The 16,502-nt window shown below is 40.2% G+C and overlaps 2 protein-coding genes across 2 annotated transcripts in view; one reads left to right on the top strand and one right to left on the bottom strand.

Moving 5' to 3' along the window:
• rfk (riboflavin kinase) lies at window positions 1–4,623 on the top strand. The gene is made up of 4 exons (XM_071483057.1): window positions 1–597; window positions 1,703–1,854; window positions 1,980–2,082; window positions 2,294–4,623. Exons 1-4 carry the CDS (start codon window positions 516–518, stop codon window positions 2,464–2,466), a joined length of 510 nt encoding a protein of 169 aa, XP_071339158.1. The 5' UTR covers window positions 1–515; the 3' UTR covers window positions 2,467–4,623.
• Window positions 4,624–5,302: 679 nt separating this feature from the next.
• pcsk5b (proprotein convertase subtilisin/kexin type 5b) overlaps window positions 5,303–16,502 on the bottom strand; it is a 74,446-nt gene continuing 63,246 nt past the window's right edge. The window contains exons 24-37 of the mRNA XM_071483053.1: window positions 16,433–16,501; window positions 12,812–12,872; window positions 12,577–12,722; window positions 12,000–12,206; window positions 11,625–11,708; window positions 11,311–11,497; window positions 10,995–11,209; window positions 10,628–10,870; window positions 10,272–10,505; window positions 9,919–10,099; window positions 9,597–9,814; window positions 8,659–8,759; window positions 7,893–8,076; window positions 5,303–7,421 (exon numbers count right to left, since the gene is read on the bottom strand). Coding sequence (XP_071339154.1) covers window positions 7,006–7,421; window positions 7,893–8,076; window positions 8,659–8,759; window positions 9,597–9,814; window positions 9,919–10,099; window positions 10,272–10,505; window positions 10,628–10,870; window positions 10,995–11,209; window positions 11,311–11,497; window positions 11,625–11,708; window positions 12,000–12,206; window positions 12,577–12,722; window positions 12,812–12,872; window positions 16,433–16,501 — 2,546 coding nt within the window. The 3' untranslated portion in view covers window positions 5,303–7,005. The remainder of the gene's footprint in view (window positions 7,422–7,892; window positions 8,077–8,658; window positions 8,760–9,596; window positions 9,815–9,918; window positions 10,100–10,271; window positions 10,506–10,627; window positions 10,871–10,994; window positions 11,210–11,310; window positions 11,498–11,624; window positions 11,709–11,999; window positions 12,207–12,576; window positions 12,723–12,811; window positions 12,873–16,432; window position 16,502) is intronic.

Genomic DNA, 16,502 nt, shown 5'->3' with positions numbered 1-16,502 from the left:
AACACCTGAAGGCAACACGTGACTCCCGGCTCAATGACATCAGCAGAGGCGTTTGGGACGCAGATGAGCTCAACACATGTAACATCACTGGCTCTCTGCGAACACCGGGACATCGTTTCTTACCTTCATACTGTGAGTGGACCTGAGAGAAACCGGGACTGCCATTCTCAAGTACTGTATAACCAACACATTTGGTTAAAATCGTTTTAGGAGCAGGGTGAATCTTACAAAGCTAACAGTACTTAGCTTAGCTAGCATAGTTGTTGAACTGTTACCGTCACTGTTCAGTGGCTAAGGTTGAACTTCATTCAACTATTCAGACGAGTGAAGCTACAGCCAAATACAAGGACGGACTTTGAACTCCACGAAGGTCAGATTTCAGTCTTGCTGGCTGTCAGAGAGGGGCTGGTCGACAGTACGGTGCTGGTTCATTAGCCAGTCCGACTTCCTTGTGTCGTTCGAGGTCATTCTGCAGCGTCAGTATAAGACAGCTAGCTGTTGTCGGAAAACCAATCATGAAAAGTCTTCCGTTCTTCTGCCGGGGAGAGGTCATCAGAGGTTTTGGGAGAGGAAGCAAAGAACTGGGGATTCCCACAGGTGAGTTGATCATTTGCCATTAATCTGTATGAGATATTTTCAGTAACACGTACGGCTGTACCCTTTCTTACGTAGGTAGCCTTAGGTCAGTCCGGACCGCTCTTATTAACGTGGAGCCAGACAGCCAGAGTAAGCTACGACAATAACCACAGCGCTGGCAGTCTTTGGTGGAGTAATTAGTTTCTGGCTACGTAACGCGTGTACAGTATTGATGACGTGACAACACCTTTTACGCAACTAGTGCGCATGTTTCGTGTTTTTTTTTTTTTTGCGGTAAATGTGAGTTGGGTAACTGCACTTGACAGATAATGAAAGCGCTGTTATTTACCGAAATAATAGCTATTATGCAACGATGGCTGTTCCAGAAACGTGTAGTCGCGTCATATCTTACAGATAAAATATGCAAATAAATAATGCAGAAGTTAATCATCCGACGTGGTCGCCACCCCGTCAAATCAATTGAAAAGCAAATCTTAAACTTGTAATGATAAACATTTACCCTTGAATAGATCATGCAGTATTTAACAGTATTTTGTAGGTGGAAGCCCAAAACTAGTGACATTGTTGGCTCTTCTCTCGAAGTGTGTTTTACACTTTCAAATTGGGATTCAGAATAATTCTGATGATAAGTCAGACTGAAGTAAAGATATTAACCTACAAACATAATTGATGCACAAGAAAAGTTTCCAGAGTCTCCTTTTTGTAATCACTGTTTAATGTGAGAGACAACTCACTGCAGCTCCTTTAAACAGAGACAGGTCGCTTGCTTTAGCCCCAGAAAGGTGAACAGAGAAGTCAACTGAACGTAAAGATCAAATAATGTCCGCTTTATAAAGGAGGTTTGTGTCTAACCCTGCAGCGCTTCAGGTGATGACAATGTTTTTCTCTGGTACCCATGAGAAGTGAGAATTTCTAACAATATATTAGAAAATGTTGTGTATGAATTTCTAGCACTGGTTATCTTCTCAGCCAGTTGGTTTCTCCAAATATCTAGTGCAAGAAACTCACCTAATTTCACATAGATCAATTCTCTAGCAGACCTTACATGCTAATCTTTTCCTTTCCGCCTTTCGACCCTTTTTTCCTTTCACCTTCCCATTTCCAGCCAACTTCCCAGACTCAGTGGTGGACAATCTTCCAACAGATATCAGCACAGGAATCTACTATGGCTGGGCCTGCGTGGGTAATGGGGATGTCCACAAAATGGTGATGAGCATTGGCTGGAACCCTTATTACAAAAACACCAAGAAGTCCATGGTAAGTACTCATTAATTTATAAAATTGTATTGTAAACTACACTTGCACACACACACACACACACACACATTTTGACATTTATTGTTCTCTAGTAAAAATAAATGTAAATATTTTTTGGGTTCCAGGAGACCCATGTGATTCACACGTTCAAAGAGGACTTTTATGGTGAGATTCTCAGTGTTGTCATGGTGGGCTACATCCGACCAGAGAGAAGCTACAGCTCACTTGGTATGTCACCGTTCTCTCTCTCCCACACACACAGACACCATTTTTCTTTGCCTACACTTCAAAGATAGGTTTTTTTCATACTCCCAGTTTTGATCTGACTATTTTTCTTCTTCACCAACCCCGTCTCCCCCTTGACTCTTTCTATTTTTGTCTTTCCAACTCTATCACACTCACATCAAATTTCTGCATGTCTTTGTCTAAATCTGAACAGAAGCCCTCATCGCAGCCATCAACAACGACATTGAGGAGGCCAAGGTCAAGCTGGAGCTGCCAGAGAATCTTAAACTAAGAGACGACAACTTCTTCACCAGCTCTCCCAGCTCATCTTCGGCTCTGCCCTGCACCACAGCATCTACGTCACAGACTATTATGAATGGTCACTGACAGCTGGCTGTGACTGCCTCACTTTGCACACACACACACACACACAGATTTCTGTATACACACAGGTTTGTGTATTTATACTCATTAAAATGCACAGCCTCATTCTGAGATCTCTCAGCTGTCGCCCTTGGCTGCACATAGACATAATCACAAACAACCCATCTTTTTTATTATGTTTTTTTTTTTTGCTTTTACTTTGTTAGTGTTTCTGTGTTCAAAGAGTTTTTTTTAACGTCCTCTATCGGTTTGTTGCAGTCAGTCACTTGATAGATGATGTTCATTTGTTTAGATCCGGATTTAGATTTCCAGATTGCTGTATGCCGCTCTTGAATATCACAGCTCCCGCTGGAATCCTTTACGTGAGAAGGTACCTAAAATAAAATACAGATTCAGGATGAGGGTGACCAGAAAATACAAACAGTTTTGTAATAATCTGTATTTAAGGAACGACACAAATATAGACCATAAACTCAGCTCTGTGAGCGCTAGCTAGCCAAGGTGGTAAATATGTCACTTATTGAGTCCATTTTCTGTTGTGATATGTTTCTGTGTCAGATGGTTAGAGAGACAGTCTTGGCATTATTATCTGTAACAAAGACATGGTTCACATATTTAGATAACTTTATGCAACAATGTGACTAAATGCAAGGCATCTGTGTGAACACGGGGAGTTAAAATAATGAAATTATGTAAATGGTGTTAAAGTATCCTTCCTTGGCTCTTTCATTTTCCTCTTGAGAAAATGGTTTGTGTGCCACAAGTCTTGTACTGCCCTAAAAAATGAATGACACTTTTACATTGAACCAGACACTGGATTTGGGGTTTTTGATGCATTATGCAGAAAAAATCTGAATACTTGTAAACTGGAATCACTGAATAATTGGAACTAGATATGTATTTAATTAGATGTGTATAACATGTTTTAAGCATAGGCTTTTAAAATTTCAACATTCACGTGATCAGATGACCTGTGGAACACTACGGCTTGAAAAGGAAGGAAGTTCTTATCCATGTCGGTAAAGTTTTTGTGCTCTCTCCCCCACCTCCCCCTTCATTGTAGCTTGCCTGATGCTTAGACCTACAGTCCACTTGTCTCCGTGGGTCTGTTACAAATAGTAAAACACTGATAGGTGAGATGAGATGAAGAAGAATAACGTCCACAGCTCCTCTTCCCTACTCTGATATTTACAGAGGGCAACAGTCTTTGAAGCGTTGAATACAAATTTATACCACATAAATATGAAAGGACGGAAAGGAAGTCTGAACAGAAAAACCTACAAAAGACATAAAATTCTTTCTATCAATAAGCATATATTACAGTTTCATTTATTGATTTCATTGGGTCTGTCAGAATTTTAAGAAATATATTCAAAAACTGTTGACAAATCCTGTAAGAGAAATACCTCTCTTTATAGTGTTTTTTTAAGATCTGTGTGTGTGCCTGCACCTGTTGAGCTTTTGCAAAGAAAATTACATGAAACAGTCAAACATTTAACTTTTATGTGTATACAACTTCTGTAAATGAATGACTTGTATAAGTCCATCTATGTGATTTTGGATTTTAAGTTTGTACTGTATTTTATTAAAGTGTTATTTAGGAGTGCTATTTAGGAGTAAAAGATATGTGCATTTATGATGCAGCAGTAGCTGTGATCCTCTCACAGGAAGAATGTCGCTGTTTTTTGACATAACCTCTGCCATTCTCAGTCTGGTCATCTTTATATATTTCATTGTAATCAATGTAGTTTCTTTACTAAAGCTTGAAAATTGTCATTTGAAAGCATGAAAGAATCAGAAATCCCGAAGCAATACTTCACTGTAATTATGTTGACAGATTCCCAGCTATATAAAGCTTTTTTTATATATATATTGGATACTATATAATCCATTGTTAATGTTCATCCACTATAGCACTTATGATACTGAAGAAATCTCACTGTAACTCCAAGTTGTAATGTGCTCTGTCTTTAAACCTATCAGAGTATATGAGGGAAGCTTTCATGGGTCAGATGTTTTCCAGGCTGTTGCAAGTGCTTGTCCTAGTTTACACAGGGACCAGGGTTATTTCATGTAAAGTCAAAGGTTCAAGACCTCATTTATGTTTTCGTCCATGTATTTTACATAATTTAAGCAAATAAAACATTTGATCAAAATACATTTCTAAGTTTGTATTAGGCCTGATAATGCATGTGGTCTGGAAATCATGTTTACTATATATACAGTATATTCATTTGAAATGAAAAGTCAAACAGACACACTGGGTATGTGAATGTGTTTATAGTTGTTACAATGTCACTGCAAGTCCTGAGGTCTGAAGCGCTAGTTTTACATGATAAGGCTCAGGAAGGGAAAGCTGACGACAAGTTGATGTTAAGCTAATATGTGTGAAGGGGGGACAGGGGCAGATGTCCCTGGCTCAGTGGTGTGTCTATTTGTTCAGTCTGGTATGAGATAAGACACTGGACTCAACTCGTTCTGCTGGGGATGCAGTGTAAAGGTAATAGTTCCAAAACATCTCCAGAGGGTCTTCATATTCGGTTTGTGTGAGAATACTGAATATTAAATAGACCAGTATGTTTGTTGCACTCTTATGCAGTTTGGATAACACAGTGCAAATGTATGGTTGTGACACAGATCAGGAACCAGCTAAATTAAGACCAAACTTGGATATGTGAAAATAGGCTCACAAATGAACTTCATTTATTTCAATAAGTATACACTAGTTCGGATTTCATATGTAACCCAATCACACACCAAATCTAATTTCAACATATTACTAAGCTTAGTCACCTCTGTGTTGGTTTTGATGCGATACAACAGCACATCTGCAGGTTAATTCATAACTCAACTGCACACTCGCAGATCCAATTTTATTATGAAACAATCATTCACCACACATTTCACTTCAACAGGGTACATTGAAAAATACTGATTATTTACTCTTCACACTTAACATAGGAGGATCCAGATCTGTTATTATCTCTGTGAGACCACACAAGCAAGATGTGTAGCAGTGTAGTCAAAGCATTAAAGCAGGACTAGAAGAAAATGTTCTAATAAAAAGCTTGGGAAAATCACTTCTCCTGCAACCTTCTGTCGTGTTTTAAGTAGGCACAGAAACAGGCGCAGACAATATTCCACAAAGGGTTAGAGATCAGATTGTGCTTCAGTGTTTTGAATTTTGAGGGGACTATTGCAGCGTGAAATACAGTCGAGTTAAACAAAGATGCAGGACAATGCAGCACAACAGAACAGTAAAATTACAATGTGATTAAAGTCTGTAAATGCTTTTAAGCAGATGATGGAGGGACAGATGCAGTATATTAAATAGGCATTCTGGAGTGAATTGGGTTGATAATCATTAACATAAACTACCATTTGCAATTAAATGAAATGAAATGTACGCTAGCCCTGATGGGTTGATGTGTCATATGACATGTTTTGTCTCAGAAAAATCAAAGTTCTGTTGATATAAAGTCTACCCCTGCAAACTGTAACTAATATGATTTTACCACTGTGTAAGATTATCCTCAAGCAATATCAGCATACAGTAAATATTGTATCAATGTATGCTGTAAACATAGAACAAAAGCAAAACTTATATTCAAATGAACAGATTTTTTCTAGAAAATGTAAGGAAACACATGAAAATTAATATTATTGTCAACACATTCACAACTTCTCCTGAGGATTGTGACTCAAAAAGATCTAACTCTTCTTACAATATATCTGTTACACAACCCTAATCAAGGGAATGTTGAGGCAAAAGACAAGATTGACATTGACAGTGACTTAATAAGCAAACTCACTCTAGATTACCTGTGCAGGTTTGCCAGGAATTTGATTAATTGTATATGTCTAAGCTAGATTTTTATACCAAATTTTCTGACCAGGTTTGGACAAGATCTTCTCAGTGCTTTGCAAACATCCAACGTTTATTCTCAGTTTTGTCTCTCATACATTACCTGAATATGTCATTCAATTCTGTCCTGTCTCTTTTTTGATACTCCCATCAACTGTAACTTCATATAGTGAACAAATCTGTGGCAGGATAGCAGGTTGGCAATGTTTTGAAATCAGTTATCATGATGAAAAGTCACCCTGACAAGAGCATAAATAATCTAAATTCATCGGAAATGTAGGAAGCAACTAACACAAATATTATCAGGAAATGTCAACTACAGCCCATGTTCTCTGCCTCCAACCTTCTGTTGTGTTTTAGACAAACATGAAACACCAAAATGGCCAAATGTTATATTTGGCTATTTGTGTCATTCCTAATCATGTCACTGAAAAACATTTTGTTCTAAAGGTAGTTTGTGCTTGCTACTTCACATGACTGTACCACCTGCTAAATGTCCTAACATGATCTGAAGAGATCCAAGTTAAAAAATAAAATAAAATAAAATAAACATCATGTAGCTGATGACTGCTCAGTCCCCCTCTCTATTTCAAGCACTTTCCAAACAAGAAACTATGTTCACAACATATTTATACTTTGTAAGGAAGAGCTTTTTCTGTCCAGTCAAGGCTTTATTTTCATCTGTATGAGTAGCTCTCATCATCGTACTCTAGCTCAATGTCATCTTCATCCAAGAGTCCATACTTGAACTTGTGATACACTGTCCCATCTTGTCCCATGACGATGACAATATCATCGTCTTCTTCCTCATCATCTTCACATCCAATGATCCGGTCGCTATACTCGCTTAATGAGTAGGTGGCGGGCTGTGTGGTGACACCTCCATTGGTGTCCAGTTTTTCATAGCCTCCAGCTTTGGTTTTGGGTGCAATGGCGAGGGATTTAGATCGAGCACTGAGGAAGAGGAAGATCCCTCCACCCACAGAGACAATAAGCAGAACACAAGCAGTAACAAAGAGTTTGGCGGTATGAAATTGAACCTCAAAATCCTTAGCTTCCCCCATCACAAAGTTCACACCCATGATGCACTCATCTGAGAAGAAGGAGATAGAGCAGACTATTAGAATACATTAGACCAATGTTATTTGTATGCTGGGCTTGTTTGTGATCAATGTGTGTTTTACAAGGTGCTAGTTCCCATGAATGCAGTCTTGTCTGTGATGACTAGAGGCCAAAAAAGCTTGGAAATTTCCTGGGTAATTGGAACATATTTAGCATCACTCTAAAATACTGCAAACCTCTGTTTGGCAAGAAGATGAAACTCACGTCCACACAGTAGGAAAGCTGTTAACTGGATCATCTATATAGGGCAACCATTACAAATGGCAGATGACTGGTGACTCACATACACATGAACACTGTTTTCCAGGAACAAGTATGAATACAAGCATGTGTTCTAAAAGCCAGAAGAGCAATTTGCGTTGACCAGATGACATAAGAGGTGATCAGTGATCAGTGTGTGTTCTTGTGGAAGTCTGTGCTCCAGTGTGGGTTCGTTTTTTACCTTGTGATGCATCGCAGTCACAGCACTCCCTAGGTATTGGTTTATCATTGTGGCGTGTCTTATTTCCACAGCAACTCAAGCAGCGGCCATCATCAGACAAGAGTACAGGGCACACAGTACAGTTCCACATGCTGGGACCTCTGCAGTCCAGGCAGGATGAGTGACACGCCTTGCAGTCAGAGGCCTGGGGCAAAAGAAGTTTTAGTTATACAGCAGTCTAAGTATCACTTTTTCACATTTATCTCAGTACAGCCTTGTCAAACTGCAGAAAAAACTCTAACATGTTTTAGCTATAATGTGTGTTTTTTCATGAGGAAAATATGACAAGTCAGTTGAATATAAACAACTAGAATTACCCACCTCATGGTTATATGCCTCCACAACTCAGACTAGTTTCATATTACATCCCTGTTCATCCAGAGTCATATAAAATGATAACCATTTGTGTGAAATGTTGTCGTAATTGCTGTGTGAAGTCTTGAGTAATGGCTAAAAAGTGTGTTGTGAGGTCACACTGACCTTGACCTTTGATCTTTAACCACCAAAATCTAATAGGTTTATCCTTGAGTCCAAGAGAACATTTTTACCAAATTTGAAGAAATTCCCTCAAGGCGTTAAAGAGATATTGCATCCACAAGGCCAAAACTGTGTTATTTGTGAGGTCACCACGACTTTGACCTTTGACCTTTGACCTGTCGCTGATTTGGAGGCATAAAAACACTCTGTAAATTAAGTAACACACGGTCTGTGTCAAGCTGTCTGTCACCTGTGAAGCAGCATAGAAGCCTACAAGACACTTGGATTCACAGAAGCCACCCATAAAAGTGAAGCCGTCATAACAGGACTGACAGGCCAGAGCGCCCTTACCTGAAATACAGAGATAAACAATAGGAAACAGAGTCATATGTGTGAGTGCCAAGCAAACCAGTCAAATCGCAGTTTCCATCCTGTCTGAAGTGTGTGTATGAATTTAAAATCAATTAAATATATATATATATATATGTGTGTGTGTGTGTGTGTGTGTGTGTGTGTAGATGTATATGATATATGTAAAGAAGTGATGTAAATGATTTTTATTCTGGGGTGTCCTGTCAGTCTAGTGGTATAAGAAGCTGACCATGTAATTGCAACATTCATGATGAGTCCAGCCAGGGACCTTTTTTATACAGTATGTCATCTTTCTACTTTTCTCCCCTTACTTCCAGTCAACTGTACTCTAATAATACTAATAAAATGGTAAATAAATAAATAAATAAATAAATTAAGCCCCCCAAAACACTATTAATCTTGTTTACTCTTTCCCAAAAATATATCCCTAATCACTATATTGGACATTAGGAAGAAGAAGCCTAATGAAGAAATGCTCTAGTGGGGAGAGATGATTCCTCATCGTATTTGGTATCAGTATCCTGAGCTACGATGCTTACTTGTGACAAATTGTGATTTTGATTTAATGTTCATAATTACCATTTGTCCTTGTGGAACTTATCACCAACCACCACAGACAGAAGAAGAATAGCCTTCTGATTCCACATTACAGTGGAATCACAAAGTTTTTCTAATGATTTTTATGTCATTGTAAAACACAAAAACAAAAAAAGGAAACTGTGACATAATAAGGCATGTTCAATAATGCGGGTTTACACAAAAATACACAAAAACAATAACATATGGCAGAAATATGCCATGACAGGTTTTCTTTACCGCTGCATGTCTTGCAGGTTGGGTGACACTTGTAACAGTTGTTGGATGAGCTGTCTTGGTAGTAGCTTGGGGGGCAGCTCTGCAGACATTGTCCTGTGTGCCTCAGGTACACGTAGCCCTTCCAGCAACTTAGACAGTTTCTGTTACCACGACCCTGACAATGACTGCAAGAGGGGTCACAGTGCTCACAAACCATGGTGGTGGTGTTGCCGAAGTAACTGAAGAGAAGAGAGGATATCGTTTTAGTTTATGATGTTCTTCCTTGAAGAAGGAGAGGAGAAGAGAATATCTGTAAATCAATGAGTACCTGTGTTCTTCTTACCTTTCTGAACAGGTTTCAACGCAGCTGCTTCCCTGCTTGAAGAATCCAGACTTACAGGTGATACACTGCACACTGTGACGGCCAGCACATGAATTACAGCTGAAGTGACAGCGCTCGCACACACGTTCATCCATGTCCTCAGCATAGTAACCCACAGGACACTCCTGCACACATGTGCTGTCTGATGGACACAGGCACAAAATCAAAACACTAAGGAGGAAGTTTGCTTTTGATCAATAAGAAGCACATTATATAAATTACATTATATAAAACTACTACCAGCTACCTTTTGAATATATATATATATAATCAAAAACATTTTCTATTAACTCTGGCTTAGTTTGATTGTTTACTCAGTAGGAAGTGTGGCTCATTGCAGTTGAGGCAGTTGTGTTTGCCTGGCCCAGAACAGCGGCGACAGAGTTTGTGACACTGTTGGCAGTCCCCATTCTGGTCCATGTATGAGCCCAGATCACAGTGATTGAACCACACGCAGTGTCCGCTGGCGTCTTTACGCCTGTAGGGGCCACAGCTGAGACATGATGAGGGCTCATGGCCTGAGCAGGTCAAACATGACTTGTCACAATCTGGAAAAATAAAAAGCCATTAGACACAGGCAACTAGAATCACGGGAAAGATAGAAATCCTGTAACAGTTGCATTTCTTTTTCTGACTGTTTCACATCACACTAAGTTTCCAACTTCCTTACCTCTACATTCATTGGTAGTCTTATCATAGTAAGTGCTGTTAAGACACTCAGCCAGACACTCTCCATTGTAACGGACAGCTTTCGGGTGGCTACACACATCACAGTCATCAAAGCCCGGTCCATCACATGAAGCACAATCAGCATGGCAACGCACACACTCCTGCTGCTTCTCACTGGCAAAGTAGCCATGAGGACAATCATCCACACACTTATCCGCATAGAGGAAGTAGTAATCAGCACACTCTGGGAGAGAAAAAATAGAGAATAATGCAAAATAAGAAAGGCAAAACACTTTTGTTTACATTATTAAGCTTGTTATTTATCTATAACAAGCTTAACAGAATACTGCTCCACCGAGCGCACTTACTCTTACAGAGGCCATCGTGATTGCATTCATTACAGTGAGCTGGACAGTGATGGCATTCTGTCTCTGTGGTAAAATAGCCCTCTGGACAGTGTGACTTGCAGGAGTGGTCCAGCAGGAAGTAATACCTCTCACAGCTCAGACAGTGAGAGGAATTCCCTTGGCAGGACGTACACTCTGGGGCACATGGCTGGCATTCACCACTTTCAGGAAACCCTCTGGAAAAGAGGCAGGGAGAGGAGCGGTTGAGGTATCTTTGATGAATTATGATGATGTGTGTTCATGTGCAAGTCAAGAAATGAGAAAATATGACAAGCACCTCTGACACTCCATCACACACACTCCATTTTGTAGGTAAAGCCCACTGCGACAGCGGTGGCATTGCTGGGTGTCATGGCACATGACACACCCTTTCGAGCAGTCTTCACACTGGTTGAGCACCTTGTTGGCAAACGTGCCAGATGGACATTGAGTCGTGCACGTCTGTCGAGCAGTCAAAAATCGACCTGAAGACAAAAAGATGAATCAAACCACAAGAGAAAGAATAAAGGACATGAAGGCTGTCAGTAGTCAACAACTTCTTTAAGTTTCAGAAGCTCAGTCTATTGCTGCATACGGACAGAATATCCAAACCTGAGTAGCAGCTCCTGCACTCGTCCTTCCCTTTAGCAGAACAAGTCTTACAAGAGGAATCGCACAGCTCACATTCATCATCACCTGATGACAAACGGAAAACAGAAACCAGGACAAGCATGACAGGATGAGACATGGATGACATGAAATGGAGGAAGAAATGGGGGTTTGGTGTCATACTAACTGAAAGCAAATCATATTTGATGGAAAAAAAAGACTGACTGACTCATTGTATTCTTGAGTACCTTACTCTAACTCACTAATAGAAAAATGTATTAGCATCAGTAGTCATCAGCAGTACTTCCATTTTCATTTGGTGGGCAATGCTGACATCATCAACATTTAGTATTGAGGTAAAATTAACATTTGCCGTACTGTTTTTGAAGTGTTTCTCAGGGCAGGTGGCCATTTTTCTTTCCTCCAAACACTCCCCATTCTCCAGTATGAATCCATCCTCACAAGAGTCACAGTCATCATATTGTGGCCCTCCACAGGTATGACAGGATCGGTGACACGGCTCACAGTCCCGGCTCTCCTCATCCACAAAGAAACCTTCCTTACAGTGATCCACGCACTCCCCATCTGGACACCATACAATAAAATTTTTATTGTAAAAAATTATTTGTCATCTCTGACACTGTACTTGGATCCTTGTGATCATAAGGGACTAACAGGTGGGGACTGTATACAGGTCTTTAAAAACATTTTTAAAAACACTGTCTGGGATATCTACCAAATTACAGTACTTTATATGACAATCAGATGCAGATCACAGCTTCCCCAGAAATATCTCTAAGTAGGATGGATTCTGAAAACAGTACGATGATATTGAAACTACAGGCTCCCCCTGTTTACCAAATCTGAAGGATATTGATTCACTTGGCCCTAAGAGTTTATCAGCTGACACTCACACCATGACCCAGCCCAAAATTATAAATGGATCAAATGTTACCGAAGACATAGAATCCCTCTTTACACCAGTAGCACTGGGACTGGTCACAGATTACACATTGTTTGTCTTCACACGGAGCACAGACCATGGTGTCATTCAAACTATAGGTTCGATCTGGACAGGACTGATGGCAGTCAGTGCCTAACCTGACGGACAGAAAGACAGAAGGTGTCAATATTGGGACCAATGCATGAAGTTGTGTGACTCAGTGAAAGTCTCAACTGAAGAACCTTACTGGTAGAAACCGTCTTCACATTTGAGGCAAACAGTTTCCTGGTCCTGCTCTCCTGAATCCTCTGTGGTGAAGAGCAGAAATTAAAATAAATCTTAAACAACAGATGAGACAAGTTGTGAATTCTGGACTCAGTGAGCAGGCTGTGTTTGCAATCTTAAAGCAAGTTAAAGCGAGAGAGTGTACCAGATCTACCTTAGTAGTAATTGTTGCAGCTTCTGTTCATATCACATCTAAGTATGATGTTGTAGGTTTTACACTTTTTTGCACTGACATGAGAGAACATGACTGTGTTCGTAAGTATAGGTAAATGTAATTAACATGTGACAGGGTGGGAAAATCCCATTTTATATTCAGTCTCATCTACTGTGCCCCCAAAGGCAACACTGATTTCTCCAAACACAGTTTCTTTTAACACCAGCAGGAGGCACTCTGACAACACACCATAAATGTGCTCCGTTCACTGTAGACTTGAGAGGCACTCTCTGATTAATCATTGGTGAGTGTGATCAGTGAGCTGACAAACAAATCTAACCCAGAAGCCGTCAAACAAATGTAAAAGTCAAAGAGTCTCTGAGGCCATCTCAGTTCACATCTACAATATCTTTTCGTTTCTCTCTGCTAAAAGTAATCAGAGGTCAGACGCTGCTGCTGCTGCTGCTGCTGCTGCTGTGTTGTACTGTGTTGGTGTGATGTGTGCATGTGTGTGTTTTTCTGTGTTGTCTGTTCAGCCTGTGCTGCAGGTGTACTTTTGCTGAATAACACAAATATAAGCATAATATGAGTGACAGGTTCTGTAAATAACTTGGATATTTGCGGTTTACCTGTTTTGTTTTGTTTTGTTTTGTTTTGTTTTGTTTTGTTTTGTTTTGTTTTGTTTTGTTTTGTTTTGTTTTGTTTTGTTTTGTTTTGTTTTGTTTTGTTTTGTTTTGTTTTGTTTTGTTTGTTTGTTTTTTTTGTTATGGAGACTGCAGAATATATGCAGGGAATATTAATAAGTAATTCAGATGTGTGTGTGTGAGAGTTGTTGTACACAGGGAACAGGAGAAAGTTCATTTTTCTTCCAGGCTAATTAATTCCTGCTGTCAATCCAACTGGTGACTGAGGAGGAGCCACGCTGTCATCCCTTGGTCCAACCATGTCAAAACAGGACAGAGCGAGCAAGAAGGGGGGTAAAAGGAAGAGAAAGAAGGATCAGACAGGAAGCAGAAGGGGTGGGGAGTGGGGGGGTGGGGGGGGACATAGAAGGGGGAGAGAAAGAGATGGAAATAACTTCTAAAAAAGCCCCTTCTGCAGACTTTCCCTTGGGACATTCATTCTCTCCAAAAAAGCCTCCATCGACCCCCACACCCCATTCCTCTCTCCATCTCCTTCCAGCACCCACAACTTAACACTACTGCACTGGTTTGCACTTCAATGCAGTCGACAAGCCACTACCTGTGAAAGCAATTACTCATACAGAGAGAGACTGGGAGAAAGGAAAGGTGGGAGGGACAGAGGTATAGAACAAGACAGAGGGAGTGAGGAGCCGGAAATCGTGCCCTCAGGCTGTGTCTATCTCTCTTTATGTGAAGAGAGAAAATAGCGCCCGCATAAATATTAACTGTGCAAGCAGGGAAGGAGGGATTTCAACAGAATTCAAACTGGCACACACATCCTGAAGTATGCACTTGTGGAATGTGCAAGCACACACACATTTACAGTCTACTTGCACTCACAAGCTACATATTACATATGTCATATGCATGCACATTCATATAATCACACATTAATGTGATTAGCACTTAATCTCAGTAAAGTTAATCTCAGTGCTTGAGAATAAGGTTTAAAGCGCTAACAGCCTCTGAGTAGATGGAGTCCAGCTCTGCACTAAAGGAGCAGTATGATTACTGCTTTCCTGAAGCCTTACATGACTAGTGAAGAAATTTTTTTTGACCGTCTTGAACAAAAACGGTCAAAAAAAGGCGCTTAACAACCCTCATAAATGAGACGAAAACCATCCCGAGATATTGCAACCAAAGATTGAATGAAGTAAGAGCTCAGATGCCCCGAACTTGTGGTGTTCACAGAAAAACTTTAGGAAGAGATGTGCCAACAGCTGTGCCCTGTAACAGACCAGAGGAAGCCATGGAGCCATGTGCCAAGGAGGTCAAAGATAATGAAGTTTTTTTATTTTTTTTATTTTTTATCCTAGCTAAAAGGCAACTTCTGGTGATTTTTTGCCAGCTTTTGTCATTGGACTACACAAGACATGTGTCAGTGCCATTTCTGAAATAACACAGAGTAAAGACAGATCAAAACATGACTTATCCAATTATAAAATATTTTCAAACTTTTATTTAATGATTAATGAGTGAAGGATGCAGAGATGATTAAAGGGTACAACACCGGTAATGAGTTAAAAAGAAGCACTGAAGTAATCTGATGGGAAAGATAGGGCTGAGTAGTACTAATTCTGATTTAAGATCTACACCCAAAATAGCCCCACAAAAAAGTGAAGAGCGACCAAAACAACCTCACATTGTCCTCGTGTTACTGTAAATGTCTAAAATTGGCTTTCAAAACCTTGGAAATGCAGGATGACACATAGTGTAAGTATGCACACACATATCAGATGCCAGTTTCAGACACCACAAGCTCTGTTTCATCTTCTTTTTGGCCCGTAGCATCACGTCAAAGGGACAATTCTAATCTGCTGACTTAGCTTGCAGCATTGTGATTACTGAGAGCAGGCGGGTGGCAGTGAGGCTGTGGTGAGGGTGAGAGTGGAGAAAGATATTCCACCCAGAATGCATAATGACATAATAACAGCCCATCTCCACCTCAGACGAGTTCAGCACAATAACAACTTTCTATGGTGCCGGTAATCATCTCTGGGAGAAGGAAGTGCTCTCGTCTTTATGTGACTTGTACTGACAAGGTGAGGTGGAAGAGCACAGGGAATGAGACGTACTTATACTGTAAGTTACTGGCAGAATTAACCCAGGAGTGGAAAATCACATTTTTTTTTACCCTTTGAAAAATCTCTGCCTCTGACATTAGTCAGATTTCAGGTACTTTTCCTTGTGGAGAAGATAATCAACACCATTTCTGCAAAAAGTGAAAGATGGTAGACTTTCTGCAACCATATGCGTCAAAATACTAATGTGGTGTCTTCTAATGGGGTAACTTGTCTGATGACTAAGGGAATCTACAGTTAAGTGCAGTTTAGTTCTAGGAGATAGTCTATCTTTGTCCAAATGACTTTTCCTGGTGGCCATTATCTTCCTGGTGGTGGAAGATTACTGGAGCAGCAAAGAGTGAGGCGCAACAACAAATAAACAGCAGCATCATTGGTAAATGCAGGCAGGTGTCATGTTTTGGCTCCAGGTTTCCCCAGAATCTCACTGTATCTCATTCCAGAGGACTGAAACAATAAGTCTTCAACTGTGACAACAGTACAAGTTTCATTCATACAGTCACTGTGACTGCAAGATACTGTGGTGTGCCATGTAGCTACAGTATATGGCAGCTGCTGAGGCTATAGTGGACCTGGTTTTATTTCTGTAATTTGATCGATGAAGGAGGTGAAAGAGGCAGGAAGAGAGAAAGAAAGTGAGGAGTGAGAAAAAGATGTCAACTCACTGCGTTTACATTGCTTGCAGCCCTCGTCACAGTTGAGACAGTCATCATTCTCTGCATCTGCAACCTCACC

Source organism: Trachinotus anak, unplaced genomic scaffold, assembly GCF_046630095.1.
Source record: "Trachinotus anak isolate AG129_WGS33_773 ecotype Australia unplaced genomic scaffold, CSIRO_AGI_Tana_v1 ptg000008l, whole genome shotgun sequence".
In the NCBI taxonomy this organism is placed as follows: domain Eukaryota; kingdom Metazoa; phylum Chordata; class Actinopteri; order Carangiformes; family Carangidae; genus Trachinotus; species Trachinotus anak.
The sequence above is the reverse complement of the archived record's forward strand: the minus strand, read 5'-3'. Positions and strand labels throughout refer to the sequence as shown.

Excerpts from the sequence above, each read along its gene's own strand:
- rfk (XM_071483057.1), top strand. The coding sequence starts at position 516 with ATGAAAAGTCTTCCGTTCTTCTGCCGGGGAGAGGTCATCAGAGGTTTT. Across the intron at positions 598-1,702 it reads AGAACTGGGGATTCCCACAG|CCAACTTCCCAGACTCAGTG; the intron begins GTGAGTTGATCA and ends TCCCATTTCCAG. Across the intron at positions 2,083-2,293 it reads GAGAAGCTACAGCTCACTTG|AAGCCCTCATCGCAGCCATC; the intron begins GTATGTCACCGT and ends AAATCTGAACAG.